General features: G+C 39.7%; 1 protein-coding gene across 4 annotated transcripts in view; it reads right to left on the bottom strand.

The window, feature by feature from the left end:
* LOC125241602 (uncharacterized protein CG7065-like) overlaps positions 1-17928 on the bottom strand; it is a 161195-nt gene that overhangs the window by 83873 nt on the left and 59394 nt on the right. For all 4 annotated transcript variants that reach the window (XM_048150161.1, XM_048150160.1, XM_048150163.1 and 1 more), the window contains one exon: positions 9326-9452. In XM_048150161.1, the coding sequence (XP_048006118.1) occupies positions 9326-9452 (127 nt within the window). The remainder of the gene's footprint in view (positions 1-9325; positions 9453-17928) is intronic.

Below are 17928 nucleotides of genomic sequence, written 5' to 3'. Positions count from 1 at the left end.
AACTACAGTCGTGTTTTTAATTTTTTTATTATTTATTTTATTTCGTACATTTTAGTGACCACACAAAACAACCATAATTTTAATATTTTCTTTACGTCATGGAGTTGGCTCTTGATATTTTAGCAAGAAACATGTAGATAACTTTATTTAACGGCGTTCGCTTTTAGTCACTAGTTTGTGTTGTGTGTGTTACTTTTGTTCTGTGCTTAAGCACTGACAACACATCTATTGCATTGCCATAACTCGGCTACGGAGGACAGACAGAATGGCACACCGTAACACCAACACTCTTTCTCTGCGCCCCTACAAAATCGGCGCCCGGCATTGGACTGCGTACGTGGCTTCACCCGACTCTAAGTATAAGGATGCTTCCGGCGCCCGGCCTTCTAGCGCGTGACTCTAAGTATGATGGGGCCTTCGGATCCCGGCCTTGGACCACGGATGTCGAGCTTCACCCGACTCTATGTATGAGGGCGCCTTCCGCGCCCGGCTTTCGACCACATACGTCGTGCTTCGCCAGCTCTATGTATGAGGGCGCCTTCGACGCCCCTGCCTTGGACCGCGTGCGTCGGGCTCCGCCCGACTCTATGTATGAGGGCGCCTTCAACCGCGTGCGTCGGGCTTCGCTCGACTCTAAGTATTTATGAGGGCGCCTTCGGCGCCCGGCCATGAACCGCGTGCGTCAGGCTTCACCCGAGTCTAAGTATGAGGGCGCCTTCGACGCCCGGCCATGGACGGCGTGCGTCGGGCTTCGCCCGACTCTAAGTATGAGGCCTTCAACCGCGTGCGTCGGGCTTCGCCCAACTCTAAGTATTTATGAGGGCGCCTTCGGCGCCCGGCCATGGACCGCGTGCGTCAGGCTTCACCCGAGTCTAAGTATGAGGGCGCCTTCGACGCCCGGCCATGGACGGCGTGCATCGGGCTTCGCCCGACTCTAAGTATGAGGGCGCCTTCGGCGCCCGGCCTTCAACCGCGTGCGTCGGGCTTCGCCCGACTCTAAGTATTTATGAGGGCGCCTTCGCCGCCCGGCCATGGACCGCGTGCGTCAGGCTTCACCCGAGTCTAAGTATGAGGGCGCCTTCGACGCCCGGCCATGGACGGCGTGCGTCGGGCTTCGCCCGACTCTATTTATGAGGGCGCCTTCGCCGCCCGGCCATGGACCGCGTGCGTCAGGCATCTGTGGCGTCAGGCTTCACCCGAGTCTAAGTATGAGGGCGCTTTCAACCGCGTGCGTCGGGCTTGGCCCGACTCTAAGTATGACGACTCTGAGTATGTTGGCGCCCGGCCTTGGAACGCGTGCGCTTGGATTCCCCCGAATCTTTAAGTCTAGGTAGATATAGCTTAGACGGGGCTTTATGATCGTATTGGCTAATAAATGAGTTTAGATAGACAGTGATTTTCTAAATCTGCCCTTGACGGAGCCCCATGTTGTGGGACTCCTATTCCTGTGCAGTTTGCCCATCGGGCATTTGAATATACCTAACGAACCTTTAAGTAGATTTTCGGTTACTATGTAAGTAACTATGGTAGGAAGAGCGGGATCTCCTTCTACAAGTATAATTTTACTTACTTGGAGATTCCAACCATGTCTTGTATAACACGTTTATATTGTAACCAATAAATTTATTTTCATTTCAAAAAAAAAAAAAACCTAAGCTACCTAATTTACGTCAAAATATGCGTTTGGTTACTATGCGTATTTTTCACATTGCTTGTTCTAAATAGTTGTTTCAGCGTATAGGGCAATTTGCCATTTTAAATTGGTCAGTATGCTCTCTCAGGCTCATAATCATTAGCTTTGAATGTAGAATTCTCAGACATTTAGAAACTTTTTAAATATTAAAAGTACCAGCTTCTTGAATCCATACAACAAAATATACGCGAGTCCCAAAAAACTACCAATACCTAATGCCAAATGATCTCCACTTACGAATGAGTATTATGCTATGCGTAATGAGACTCTTCTAATTGTTATTCGACCAAAGAAGCGGTCGGCGAACCGCTGTTGGCGTGCCGAAAATCACCGTATTTTTCCTCGGAAAATCAGTCGGGTACCTGCTTTGATCTGTAAGTCCACGCAGATTTTTTTTATCTTTATAATCGTATTTTCTAATAAACAGACGTAGATGTAGATTAAGTTTTCACGTTTTCGACTCTGTTCGCGCGATTCATAATCTATTAACTAGGCCCCAGAATAACACAAGTACCTATTGTTATTCCGGATACTTATGTTTTCTAGTGTCCTCTATCTAAAGTCTTCATTCTAATGTCTCATTCTATAATATTTGTTCTTATTACATTTGTTTAAGTAACATATTTTGAAAACTCTTAATCTCTCAAAACAAGACATAAACGCGTATAATGTATATATTATTATTATTCGCCTTTCAAAGCTCTTCATTTTGATACCCCGCTCGATAGGTTTACAAAAGTTTTTTTTCAAAAGTTTGCGTATTATGACGTAATACGTCCGCCATATTGAATTTTAAGTGACGTCACATATATATCCTATGTTCATTGGGGTGACGTAAGGATTCCAATGATACATCATTCATTTAAATCGGTTAAGGCATTCAGAAGTTATGGTGGAACAAAGAAACTCACATACATACATACAAACATGAACGCTGAAAACAATACACTCTTTTTTTGGGGCAGTCGTGTAAAAAATAGTTTATTTACGTTGAAATTGTGTTCTTTCTAACGATACCCCACTTGACTTAGTAACTTGAAATTTACAGTTTCCCTTTCGTTTTAGCCATTTTCTACAATTAAAATTCATAAATTAAAAAAATATATACTTTCTAATTGTAGAGGTTTACAACGTTCACAACTATTCTAAATTTCAAGTTGGTAGCATTAGTAGTTCTCGAGATATTTAGTAATGTGACACGGTCAGAGTCGCACCATAACTCAGACGAATGATCCTAGTATCATTCGTCTGAGCATCATAAGGGTTCCTGTTGTACCTTTTTGGTACTGAACCCTAAAAAGGTTGTAATGCATCGGTCGGAATTGCGGATACTACATTTTCATCTTTTAGTAGATTTAAAGTCAGTTCAACCTTACTTGTCCAATATAGTAAACCAACGAAACGTCAAATATGGTCAAAGACAATTACTAGTATGTAATTAGAAGTGTCGATAAAATGATGTATTAACGATAATTTCGCGGCTGACGTCATCAGAGGATTTTCAATTTTACGTCACACAATATCTATGTTAAAACCAAAATTTAATTCTTTTTCGTCACGTTTGCAATAATCCGCTTTCTTCAGAAATATGATTAAAATTGGATCATGGCTCTCGGAGTCATCGGTGAACATCACGGGAAGCATGGTCGCGCGATAGACGATAAAATAGCAGGCCGTCCCTATCGCACTATTTGTAAGTGCGATAGGGACGGCCTGATATTTTATCGTCTATCGCGCGACCATGCTTCCCGTGCATAAGTACATAAAACATAAATACGAAACTGAATACAGAACCTCCTCTTTCTACGTAAAGAAGTCGGTACTCTGTCCAGTCGCACCATAAGGGATCCTGTTTAGGGCTTGCAATATCGGACGATTTTCAATTCCGGAACTGGTTTTCGAGATTGGACTTCAATTCCGGAATTCCGGAACTAGTTCCGGAATTGAACAATTTTTTTTGGTTTGGTTTTCTGGTGGGTTTTTGATGAAATAATACAATTTTAAATTGAAATTTATTATAAATCGACGTTTAAGACAATAACTCCGTACCTGAAAGGCATATAACACTGAAATTTTCATTTTAGTAATTTTACAGGAAAGCCCATTTTGTGTCAAAATCGGTCTTGCAAGGTATTTCGAACTACAGTTAACGATACAAACGAGGTTTTAGTGCCAGTTTTCTGATAGTGGTCAACGTTAAAGTTATTTTTTTATCCATTGTCTATCGAAATAATATAAAAGTAATAATTTACAAGAATGGCATAGCGTCTTGTTCACGTAACTGTAATAAAAGAAATATTGAATTACCTTTATCAGATTCGAGTAGGGACAAAAGATATCCAAGCTAGCCCATAAAGACAGATTTTATGATTTATTCCTAGGTACCTACATACAACTTAATTTTTTGTAAAAAAATAAATCATTCTTTTCGTATTCATCATTTTCCATACATTTGCTTCTCAAATCTTTTGATTTTGAGGTAAGTGGTAATAGACTTAGATAGAGTTTAGTAAAATATGCACACGTCTTTGTGAAAAGTGTATAAAGTAACTACGACGTTATGCTTGTGAATGAATGTAATACCAAATACTACGATTTGCGTCTGAACTTTCTTAAGTTTCTTTATGCCTAAAATGTTCAGTGCTATGAGAAAAGAAGTAACATTTTGAGTTTATGCCGCTTTAATACCGATTAATTTAGATTATTACTGAAATTTAAGTTCGATCTAATAAATTGAGCATAAATAACGCTAATAAAATAATAATGTACCTAATGTTATTTATTTATATTTAATTGTCCTTCAGTATTCGAGCATAACACTCAACTCCCGGCTAGTAATTTTAAATTATCACAAAACACAACTGTCTATAACACATATTTACTTTAAACTGATTATATATTTCACTCATTAGCTAAAACAATTGAGAGCAAAACCAGAAAGTGACAATGGTATAATATTAGGGTTAAAACTACACTATCTCGCTCTAACTAGCCCTGGATGCAACCCTTTGGTCCTAAAATAGGCACTACCTGAATCCGAGCAGTGTCTAACTTAATGAATTTACATATCTTTTATAGACGCGGTGGTAGTTTTGTAAAATAACCAGGCTGATATTACACGTTTTCGTCCAAAAATATATCTTTTTTCAACTCCGGAATTTTCGAGATTATGTGTTTCAATTCCGGAACTGTAATATCGGAAAAATTGTCCGAAATTCCGGAATTTCGAGATTCCGGAATTCCGGAATGCAAGCCCTAATCCTGTTGTATTTTTTTGGTACGGAACCCTAAAAAAAACATTCGCTACTTTATTATACTAATCCATAGAATTATTATTCAGACTTTTCTCTAATAACCATATATTTTGGTCTTTAAATAGCAATGTTCGTTAGTTCTAAAATAAGATTAAGATGCCTTACCACAGATCAATAATAAGTTACTAGCGTAACAGATCCTTCACTTCCCCGCAAACGACAAATACCTACGATTTATTTACCGAAACTTGCTAGCGGTCAAGAATAATGAACTTAACGGTTTTGGCTCAACGGAGTGTTTCAAGCGCACAACGCGCGGCGACTGCGGCCGGGTGTGAAAATACGTTAGGGTCAGTCCAATAAAATAAAATGACTGAACACTTTTGCTGTTTAAAGGTATCATTGTATCTACGTGTACTAAAGAATAATGTACTATCATAGATTTAGAATTATTAAACTAGATTGTTTGGTTAGGTCAAAAAGTGTGTCCACATGAGAGGTAATTGTTTGGGCTGGTGTCCCTCTCGCACTTGCTGACAATGTCAACATTATTCAGTGACGTCATCACTGTCATAAATTGGGGATACCAGTCAATTTTCAAAGTTACTACTAAATCTACTAACACCCAATTGAAAGTATTTTTTAATTATACAAATCTTTGATTTACTGGCATCAAAATAATTACATTATAATTATTTTCAAATTTTTTGAAATATATCGAAACCCTAGTTTGAATATAACATTAAAATAAAATAAGAAGTTATAAAGTCAGGTAATATACAGATAAAAATACTACTAATATGGGAACCTCATTAACACTGGCAACACGTGCGAGAGGGACACCAGCCCAAACAATGTCCTCTCATGTGGACCGTTTTCGCTAGTCTGATACGATCGACTTTCTGTTTCAGTAATAAGGTTTAATTTCGTATGGCAAAAAATGTGATTGAGCTGTCCCCTGTAAAGGTCTTTGTGTACTATTTAATTCCCAAGGAAATAATGGATTTATTAGTTTTAAAAATTAATACCTATCCTTAATAGTACATTGTGCAACAAGGGAGGTAAGGGGGATTTTGACAACGAGTGTATAACTCGCGACAGCCGCAGGCTGGAGAGAATCCTTACCTCCTGAGTTACACACAATGTTTTTCATCAAACACAGAGGAAAAAATCATAAGACAAAGCATTTTCTTATTGAAGTTTCTGTTGTACTGCCCGTTACTATGGCAACGCGGTCATGCGCAAATCGAGATGGCCGTCATAATTTCCTGTCAGATTGTAAAGTATAACGATTTATCTGCGTGAAATTTACAAAACATAAATAAAATGCAATTTTTAAATTGTGTGATTTTTTTTATAGCTTAATAGTCAAACTCTGGTAGTGCAACAAACTAAATCCATAACTCCCTTGGGAATAAAATAGTACATTATTTTTCAGTACACGTAGATGCAATGAGACCTTTAAACAGCAAATGTGATGAAAAATAATTCAGGCATAGCATAGGATGATTCAATCAGCCAAGGATTTTTTCTGCACGACTAAAATTTGACTATTAAGTTATAAAAAAAGTATTGTACGGTATTAAAAGTCCAATTAATTTATGTAAAATTATGTTTACAATTATTTCAGTCTGTCATCATCCTCCTTGCGTTATCCCGGCATTTGCCACGGCTCATGGGAGCCTGGGGTCCGCAATGACAACTAATCCCAAGATTTGGCGTAGGCACTAATTTTACGAAAGCGACTGCCATCTGACCTTCCAACCCGGAGGGTAACTAGGCCTTATTAGGATTAGTCCGGTTTCCTCACGATGTTTTCCTTCACCGAAAAGCGACTGGCATATATCAAATGACATTTCGCACATAAGTTCCGAAAAACTCATTGGTACGAGCCGGGGTTCGAACCCGCGACCTCTGGATCGAAAGTCGCACGCTCTTACCGCTAGGCCACCAGCGCTTCCAATTATTAATTATTTCAGTCTGTACTGCATTTATTTAGTAAATTTCATTCCGATAAATTGTAATAATTTACAATCTGGCAGTATAACATGTCACGAGAACTAAACGCACTTCGTAGCATTATCTGTGGTAGACTGATAAAAAAAATGAAATTTTGACATTTGATCATTGTTTTAGGCGGGTGGAGGCAAGGACATTAACCCTTTACCGCATATTGTTCCATATTTGGCCGTTATAAATTCTATTCTACTGACAGCTGTTACAGTTCCAATTTGAACAAATATTGCATACGTCACATGCGGTAAAGGGTTAACCCCTCGTATGCGGCCTGTCAATTTTGATCATTGAAAATACGACCTTGACATTTAAAACAATAGATTAAAATTCCCACGCACGGATCCGTGTCTAAGCATACGAAGGGTTAATAACTTGTGTGTAACACACGTTATTAATGTCCTCCTTACCTCCCTTATTGCACAATGTACTATTCTTTTAACTAGTTTAAAATTAATAGCTCTCTTGAGTTTTTAGGCAAGTCAAAGGTAATTCCAAACTTGTCGATATCATGTAAGTATGTAAGACCCTTCACTAAAATCAAATTTCGAGAAAAGTTTTTTTTTGACCATTTTTTTTTTAATTATAAGGACTGTATCGTTAAGTATAAGGACAAAACAAACCTCGTCTAAATGTTGACATGTGCATAATTTTGTATTATTATGTTCCGAGAGTATGATCTTAAGGTATTGGTAAGTACTATTTGATATAAGAATGTCTGATACTTTTTTTATTTTAGGGACTTTATGGCACTTTCATCAAGGTCTAGCAAATAAATTTCGGACAACCCCTATCTGGCTTAATTTGAGAATAATTCAATGACTCTTTGTACGATTTCAACAAACAAAGGTTAATATGCTGCCAAAATATATTCTTTAAGAGTCCTCTTCATGGTTTTTCCAATTGGGTACTTGTAGAATAAATGCGGCGAATTTATATAATTTAAAAAAACGCAATTTTGAGCAACGTTCCGGATTGCCGTAAATTTTTGATGCTAGCAGGATGAGAGAAACAGATAAAAAAATTAGCCATAGGCCAAAGTCTAATTGACATTCATGGTGTTTGAACAGTGCTTAAACCAGATCGATATAAACAATGTATGATAGTCAAATTCGACATCAAAGTCGGAGTTAGAGTAAGCACCATGCCACATTCTCTAAATGTCCGCCATACACAGATCCTGAACTATATTTTTTTTAAATAACAGTGGCTAGACTATGTCCAGATATTCTGCTTTGTGGATCATGTGTCGTTGAGGTTCGCACCATACAATTTTTTTTCGCAATCGTATCGTCTTTTACGCACTTTGTGAATTTTCTAGTAGCATTTGTCCGGAATCGTAATTGGTACTCGGGAGGATTAAGTCAATACTGTCTAAACCATATGCTTTACGTCGAGTTTCTAGGACAAAATGTCTACCTTATTATGTGCCTTATTAAGCCCATGGCTTGTTATAAGAAAAAAATATAATAGCAAATAAATACGGCTACTCAAAGTTGTCTTCATACTTAACGATACAGTCTTTAGTATTAGAATAGAATAAACGTTTATTCGTGAACACAGGTAAGACAAAATACACATAATAACAACAAGACTGAAAGGAATGAAGTGCCACGAAATGGCCTTATCTCAGCGTGTTAATAAATAATAAAAATAAATAAATGACGGACGAAGTTATGATGACGAACAACTACCGGAAATATATCCTGAAGAAATTTGTCGGGCATGCCGCCGTCCCGGAGAGTCACTCAGGCATATCATTTCCGGTTGTTCTCATCTTGCAAACTGCGAGTACTTGCACAGACATAATCTCGTAGCCAGAATTATTCACTAGCAGCTTGCTTTTCAATACGGCCTTGTGGACCGCGAAGTACCGTACTACAAGTACTCACCTGCGCTGCGCCCGTTCTCGAAAATGGTCCGGCCACGCTCTATTGGTATCGATCTATTATCACTGACAGGACGATTGTAGCCAATAAACCTGACATTGTGATAATAGATCGACCGCAACGCCGGGCCGTGCTCGTTAACATCACCATCCCCCATGATGAGAATCTCGTGAAAACCGAGAAGGACAAGTCCAGTAAGTACCTAGACTTGGCTCACTCATTGTACCGATAGTCGTTTCAGCGAACGGTCTCATAGCGAAGACTCTCGACCAACATCTTGAGAGACTCGCTAGAGCAGATTTTTGCGTAATAACCGTATTGAATGACGTTTGAACCTTTTGTCAAATAATTTTTGCTAACAATGTGTAAGGAATAGAAAGAAGCTAGGAATGTCATGTAGCTAATGTATTTTGTTAAAAGAACCAAATACAGAATTGGTGGTGTTTGTAAGGCACCGTGTCGTTGGTGTATTGTACCTTCGAGTCACTCGCGCGGGGCTTCTCCGCAGGGGGGTTCCGCAGAGCGAAGCGCGAGCGATAGGGGCTGGTCCGCCGCTTGTCTGGGTAAGGCTCGTAACGCGCCCGTTGGTGTTCGTATTTGCCCCTGAAATTTATAATAATGCTTCCAATTAAAATCTGTAAAGCCAGATCAATGAGTTTAAACTATTAGGGGTAATGCGTTCACAAATAATTAAAATATATTAGTAATATTACTTTTATTTGAACCACAAGAAAAATAAACTACTATTGATTGCTGAAATTAAATCTAAATATGTGCAGTCAACTACTTGGAACCCTAGGCCACTGCAGGACCAGGGACCGGCCCGCTATCCCTTATACGGGGTTTTGTATGGGTATTTCGTTAGGCTTAACTTACCCTACCCTTTCCAGACGATAGCCTTTCCTTTTGCTTTTAAAGCTCTAACGCTAGCGCTTACCCAAAATAGCCCAATACCTTTTAAAACCCTTATCACCTGCTCAGCCTAACGCCATAAGGGTAAGCCTTATATTGGGTTTTATTGGCTTTCCCTCTTAGAGCATATCGTGCAAATTTTAATTCTGTACCTCACTCATAAAGCACACATTACCGCGAACGAAATAACATATGATTGTTACCTATGGCGGCACTGTGTGATATTTGCGCGTTTCTGTTTGATTGAAACGTTTGTAGATGAAATAAGGTTTGATTTTCAATACCAAATACTTTGTTATGATATGCTCTTGCCTTGCGCAGATTTAACATAGGCAAACGCTGTTACCGTCATCAGACTTGTCTTGATGAGTACTCGAGTGAGCAGTACCCAAGGTCTAGCTGATGCTGAACCCTGGCTGTACCTAGGGAGCTCGGGTTTGGTGTAACATAGAAAAACGCTGTTTTTGTCATCGGATTTGTCTTGATGAGTACTTGAATGAGCAATTGAGCAGTATCCAAGGTCTAGCTGATGCTGAACCCTGGCTGCACCTAGGGGAACTCAGGTTTAGTGAATCATAAAAACAAGCCGTTTTCGTCATCCAACTCGACTTTGATGAGTATTTGGGTAAGCAGTATAGAGCTGATGCTTAACCCTGGCTGGACCTAGGGGAACTTGGATCTGGTGTAACATAGGCAAACGTTGTTTTCATCATCGGACTTGTCTTGATGAGTACCTACTTGAATGAGCTGTACTTAATGTAGAGCTGATGCTGAACCCTGGCTGTACCTAGGAGCCACGGGTTTGGTGTAACATCTTAGGCAAACTCTGTTTTCGTCATCGGACTTGTCTTGATGAGTACTTGGCTGAGCTGTACCCAAGGTAGAGCTGATGCTGAACCCTGGCTGGACCTACGGGAACTCGGGTTTGGTGCAACATAGACAAATCCAGTTTTCGTTATCGGTCTTGCCTTAATGAGCACTTGGGTGCGCAGTACCCAAGACAGCGCTGTAGCTGAGCCCTGGCTGTACCTAGGGGAACTCAGGTTCGATACAATATAAATACACGCTGTTTTTAACCGCCAACCCAAATCTCAAGGAAGGTGGTTCTCAATTCGATGTCGATTTCATGTATGTAAGACCCTTCACTAAAGTCAAATTTCTATAACTGTGTTTTTTTAGACCATGTTTTTAAAATAAGGTTTTTTTAAATGCTTCTTGCGAATAGAGATAAAAGATTGAAGAACCGATGGCCGTTTGTCTTATAATTCTATATGTAGGTATGGTCAGTGTGGGGAAGACCGTCTACCCAGAAAGACCGTCTACTGCATATAACTTTTGTATTTATATAACTATCACTTCTTACACCTCCGAAGGTATACTAGTTTTTCATCCTTAATCCATTATTCTTCAATAGATATCCCTAGGACGAACACTAGTTAACAAAAAACTTGATTCGTGTTTCGAACTCGACCATCGAGTTCAACATGGTTACGCACAAAATTAAAATAAAATAGAAGCAGTTGGAATATTTGTGCATTATGTATGTAACGTAGTAGTTTAATAACCGTTCTTCCTGTCTAGTACAATTGATGCTCTTAAAACGCGTTCAATTTATTGTTTTATGTCCTGCAACATGTAACTTCGAAATTGTGCCTAGTCGGAAAGACCGGCATATAAGAGTAAGGCACCTTTTTTAGGCTTTATGGGAAATAAGTCGAGTTTAAATGGGTGTTGTAGGTTAATTTTAATTATAACTTTCGGCTTTGCTTTTGTCTGGACCTGAAAAAAGAAGGTTATCAACCTCATTTACGGGACGTATGGCGGTCTTGCCATAGAAAAATGCTGGTATGTTGAAAATATCAACGTTATTTGTTTTAATAACTATCACATTACTCCTTGTTATTACAGAATATAACAATAACCATGGTTTAGATACTTATTTCTATATGAAATTACGCGACAACGAGCACTAGACAGTCTTTCCGTACTCAACCCGCCGAGCCTTAAAAAAAGTCATTTTTATCACATAAGTTTACTTTAATTCACCAAAGTATTATAAAAGCTGTGTAGAATATAAAATTTGCTACCCCATAGGACCATGCGGATCACTCCAGACTACTTTAATAGTCTCAGTTTTATTTTTATTTTATTTTTATTTATTTATTTGATTCAAGCAACATGGCTCATACAATGGGTGACAAAATAACTAAGGACCTATACAATTTAGAGATTAAAATAAACATCAAATAACGCACATTAACAATAAAGCATTAATTAAATTATGGGAAACATGTCAAAAATTATAAAAAATAAGTACTTAATAACGAAATAAAATAAAATAAAAAGAAGTTGAAATTAAATATTAGAAGCTACTGGCAATGTCCAAATTAGGTTACATGTCTCTCATAAATTAATTATATAAGCACAATTATTCCAATAAAAATAGAATTATAATTATATATATTATATTATTTACACAATTAGGGATAAATTTTAACAACATGCAATGTATTAAATTAAAAATATAACTGGATTATAGAATAAATAATTAGGCAATAGAAATATAATCAAATCAAGCTATATATTATTATTAATAATCATAATTTACAAGACTGGAGTGCAGACCGATCCATCTTCGCATCATTGGTGAATCCCACCTCCAGGCAAACACTCTCAGGATACTGCTCGGGCTCCCTTTTAACCTATTGAGCAGAGAGGCACAGCGTTTTCTTATAATCGCATGGAAGCCGTCCACGCTTGCCTCCGCAAACATTCCTGATGCACTGCACCAACGTGGAAGACCGAGCAACATCCTAAAGGCGTTGTTATATTGCACTCGAAGAGCGCTGTACGTCCTCTGCGTATAATTGACCCATAGGTTACATGTATAGAAGCACTGGCAGTATGCCCTAAAAAGAGTAACCTTGACTCCCTTCGTGCATCCTGAAAACCTACGTGCCAACATATTGCAACGGACGGACAACGCTCGTCTCTCCCTCTCGATGTCCATATTGTCAGAGAGATCCTCAGTGACCCAATGACCCAGATACTTAAAATGCGTGACTCTGTTCAGGTTAGTGCCACATAGAGTAATTGGTGGCAGGGTCTCATACGTTTTTGTACCAGCCTTGAAAATCAGAAATTCACTTTTGCTGGCATTGTATCTGAGTCCATGGCTCTCTGCGTATCTCTCACAGACACCGATTAGGGTTTGCAAAGCACCCAGAGATGGTGCAAGCAGCACCATGTCGTCTGCATAGCTGAAGTTGTTCATGCAAACACCATCAACCGAACATCCGACATTGGCGCTACTTAACTCCTCAATCAATCCGTTGACGTACAGGTTGAACAGCCTTGGAGACGTTATCCCCCCCTGCCTGACCCCACACTCCAGCCCGTACTCCTCGGAATCCCTACCAGCCCATCTCACGCAATTCTTCTGTTGATGGTACCAATATTTAAGCAGGGAGATCACCTCACCAGGAAGACCGACGCTGCTCTGCATCTTCTGCCAAAGAATTTTGTATGACACTAGGTCAAAGGCCTTGGAGAGATCCAGAAAGCATGCAAACACCGGCGTCCTCCTGGAGGTATAGTACTGTACGGTCTGCTTGAGGCAGTAGACAGCACTCTCAGTGGAGAGGCCCGGCCTAAAGCCAAATTGCGCGTCATGTAATTGAATGTGCTTGTCCAGCTGCCTATCAAGCAGAGCATCCAGCACCTTGGCAATGGTGGTTGCTAGTGAGATAGGCCGGTAGTTGGTCACATCTGATGCATCTCCAGTTTTATTTTTAATTATTGGAACCACAATAGTGTACATCAACTCTTCCGGAAGATAGCTATGCCGAACACAAAGACTATAAAACATGGCCAACGCCCTCGGTAGATGGCTTCCCGCATATTTCAGGTGCTCAATGCTGATGTTGTCATGCCCCGGAGATTTACCTCTAACCATATTTTTAACTATACGAGCCACTTCTTCGGCAGAGAAATTAACCAGATTCTCATCCTCCCGACTATCAAACTCAGGCGTAAGCTCAGTGGGCCCCAAAGGAGATTCCACTCTGAAATGGTTTTTAAAGGCGTTGGCTATGCTTACAGGATCATGTAGGCCGCTGACGCTCACCGGTAGGCCAGACTTTGGGTTTAATTTACTAGTCTCCTTCCAAAACTTACTGAAGTCTTTCTTATAGTGGTGTTTTGCAATTATGTCTAATTTAATTTGTTTTTGATTATTTTGGCAGAATTTTAACTTAGATTTAAAAACCCGACGCGATTCGCGCATTTGGTTATATACGGGTCCTGCCGTAGGTTTTCCGTAATCTATCCAGTTTAAATAATAGACTCTGGCCATCCTATGCGCGTCGGACACGTGCTTATTCCAGCCCGCAACATATTTGTGTTTCCTTCGTCTCGGTTCCACATAACTATGCTCCGCTCCCGCTTTAAGTATTTTTACAATGTTTTTGTACATATTATTCACCAGCGCCTTATGATTCTCGTTATCACATAACTTATGAACACAGTTACTAAGTTCTCGTGGACAATGTATTTTACTTAATCTTATATTACAGAAGTCATGATATTTTTCTATCTGTACCTCGTCCCTGACACCCCATTTTACCCTATCAGTCATGACCACAGGCGTCGGTATAGAAGGTTTAATATAGTCTAAGTCACATTCTATGGCCAAAGGTAAATGATCCGACCAATAGGTATTATGTAGCACCGATACATTGATCACTGACTGCCTGGCGGCGTGAGTTACTACACAGTGATCCAACCAGCGCTTGCAACCATGGGCATCACTGATAAAAGTAAACGAGTTGCTTGGGAGCAGATCCATGTCGACACACGACCAATCCTGTTCAACACAAAAGTTCAATAGTTCATTTGAGAATAGCTCGCCCGGGTGAGCATTGAAGTCACCGAGTACGAACACCGAGTCAACGTTACTATTCTCGACAATTGCCGCCACTTCGCCTAAGCATTCCGTGAATTCCACAACATTAATTGCTGAGTCTGTAGGCATGTATACGGAGAATAACAACACCGATCGGTCCCCAATATCGATTTTAATCGCGCACAGACGCACACTACGACATTCTATTACAGACACACACGGGAACACTGTCTTCCGCCATAGTATAGCTACACCTCCATATGGTCTGCCCCTCAAAATTTCCTTAGACGTGTCGATCGCAGACTTACCGGTAAATGAAAACTCATTACTTATGGTTCCAAAAAAGCCCAAATCATGCGGCATTATCCACGACTCCTGGATAGCAATAATATCTGCCGTGCGACAAATATTTCTTACACATTCAACTGATCTTATAATACCTTTGCAATTAAAGCTTACTAACGTTATAGTACTAGCACTAGCGTTTCGTGCCATTCCCATAAAAGCAATTATCATAAAAAGCTATAACTGTAAAAAGCAATTCTCCTAAAAAGCGATCCCCAAAAGAAATCTAGGTATTATTTACTAATTTCACTGATTAAGCTCGGAGAAGTTCTTATCACTCGAGGCACGCAGATAAGACACGCGATTATCACCTTTCTTGTCAATCCTGATATACTGACGGAAAGCGACACCGCTCGGCCACAGTTGTTCATTCATAAAAACTGCTAGCTTATTTTCCGGTATAAAGAATTTGTACGCTTCATATCCCTTAGTCTGTCTCATTCGTATTTTCTGAGGTCTTATCGTAACTCTCGTTTTACTGAAAACGAAATCGGCAATATCCTTTTCCGAAGCTCCCTCGTCCACGTTGTAGATATAAAACGGGACTTTTACTTCTGCCGCCTTAAACTTACAGTTCGCACCAGGATTAGCCCTACCACGATTTCCAATAAATTGATTTCTAAGTCGGTACATTTGACCTTTCACATACTCGTCGTCTTTATTTTGAGACTGTTTCCAAACGCCGTCCTTAACAACCTCCGCCATAGATTTCATCGGTAAATTGGACTCTCTCACGTCATTAATACGGTGCATATGCGTTGAACCGTCGTTATCGTCCGAACAGCTGGCCGACAGCGCGTGTAAGCGGGCCTCAATCGGCGCCTGAGTTGATTTCGCACTGTTCGAAACCGCAGTTGTGGCCTCCACGTGCGTATGCATTCGGGGTGCTTCGTGCGATGCGTGTACAGGAGAAATAGCGCGACTGACTTCCTCCGCGCGTGCGAGCGGGACGGAAGATTCCAACAGATCGCTATCGCTCGGCCGCTCACAGTTCGATGACCTCCGTACCGATGACGATGTAGGTGAGATAGCCGTATGCGATTGTGCTGCATGTTCGAGCGAGCCACCTTGCCGGCTGTTGACGTCGTCCATTGACCTTAACGGTGAAGTTAAATGCTGTAGACCTATCGGCCCGCTATTATTCACAAAACTGTCTCTAAAAACAAAACCTCCTCTTCGCAAATTAACGTTGCAATCAAACCTCTCCTGCTCGGGGGTATGTGGTCGGGGCTGTGGTTGAGGGCTACTAAATTGCTTAAAGTTTTTAACCTCATTTTCTATGCTTTTCACTTGTTCTCGAGTAGCAAAGTTCTCCTTGATGTGGACAATTTCTTGCTGCATCACGAGAATGTCCTTGAGCAAGCGTGTACAGTCTATGTGGTCAAAATAAACAGGCGGAAGCCTATGTAAGTCTTTTGCCACGAAAATGGGTAAACTGTCCACATGAGCTTTTCTTAACAGTCTCACAATATCCTCCATGTCTCTAGTTGACTTTCCTTTATTTTTTCTCGTAATTAAACGGTCGCTGTTCGGCACCGATTGGAATAGCAAAGTTTTTGCATTCTTAATTTCAACGTCACTGAACGCCGACGTACAAATTTGTATCAAGCTTTCATCATTCATCACATCAATTTTGTTTCTAATAAATGTTAACACCTCATTTATTACAATATTACACTGAGTACATTTCACAAGACACATTTTTTCCATCACGAAATAGCTCGACTCGATTCGTGGGTTCAATGACCCTTCGCGCGTAGCGATAATACTCGTACACGACTGCGCTCGGCAACTGCTTGGACCGGACTGTTTATCTTTTCTACTCAAACTTTATTATTATATATTCTTTATCTACTCAAACTTTATTTCAAATAAAGTATGCCGGTCTTGCCCGCACTGACCTTAGTGCACATTTAAGAGTTTCAACTCAAAACTTGTAAAAAATCGATGAAAACCGTGTGGAGCCCCTTAACACCATGTAGTTACAACACATTTATTAATTTACCATATATGAAACAGACAGTACATAATTATATTACTATAAGAAATATGAATGTATATTCATTTGAATATCAGAATTAATTACAGTTGATTTCACTAACAGTAACACATGTAGGCAATATAAATAATACTGGAGTTCCAAGCGTCCAAAGGCTGCGGTAACTGCTTACTATCAGATTGGATGTAGGTATACTTCTTTGCCACCATGTGGTAAATAAAATAAATTTATTTCTGTGTCCAACGAACTTATAAACAGAATAATTTTTAAGAAAAAAAAAAACCGCCACTTTTGGGGTTCTGGTGAAAGGTACTTGCGAATGTTGAATTATGTAGAAATGTGTAGGTAATTTTTAAAACTGCTTTTAATGTAAATCTTTGATTATTTGATGAAAACACAAATAAATACAGGTAAAGGTTTGAGGAGTTTCCTCAATTCCTCATGAATCCGATTATAAGAAATCGAAGCTAGGCAAAATTTGACTTGAAAACTCAATATTCTTAGCGAACATAACTAAATAAATGTCACTGTTCTGAACTTAAATGCATGCTATTCTTATAAAAAAAACCAAAGTTACTATAAGTGTGCCGTTTAGATTTAAGAAGTTCCGTTCTGATCTTCATCAGCAGTTCCATTGCACCAAATGTCACTGTTCTGGACGTAATTGCATGCTGTTCTTATATAAATACCAAATCCATGCTAATATTATAAACGGAGCCACGAATTAACGTGATTTTTTAAGTGGAAAAAGTTGAAGGGATGGAGAATGACGTAGGCTACTTTTTGTCTCTTTCTAACGCAAGCGAAGTCGCGAGCAAAAGCTAGTTCTCTATAATTGTGCCGTTCAGATTTGAGGAGTTCCGTTCTGACCATCATCAGCAGTTCCACTGCACCAAATGTCAGTGTTCCATAAGTAAATG

Source organism: Leguminivora glycinivorella, chromosome Z (assembly GCF_023078275.1).
Source record: "Leguminivora glycinivorella isolate SPB_JAAS2020 chromosome Z, LegGlyc_1.1, whole genome shotgun sequence".
NCBI lineage: Eukaryota > Metazoa > Arthropoda > Insecta > Lepidoptera > Tortricidae > Leguminivora > Leguminivora glycinivorella.
This window is presented reverse-complemented; position numbering and strand designations above follow the sequence as displayed.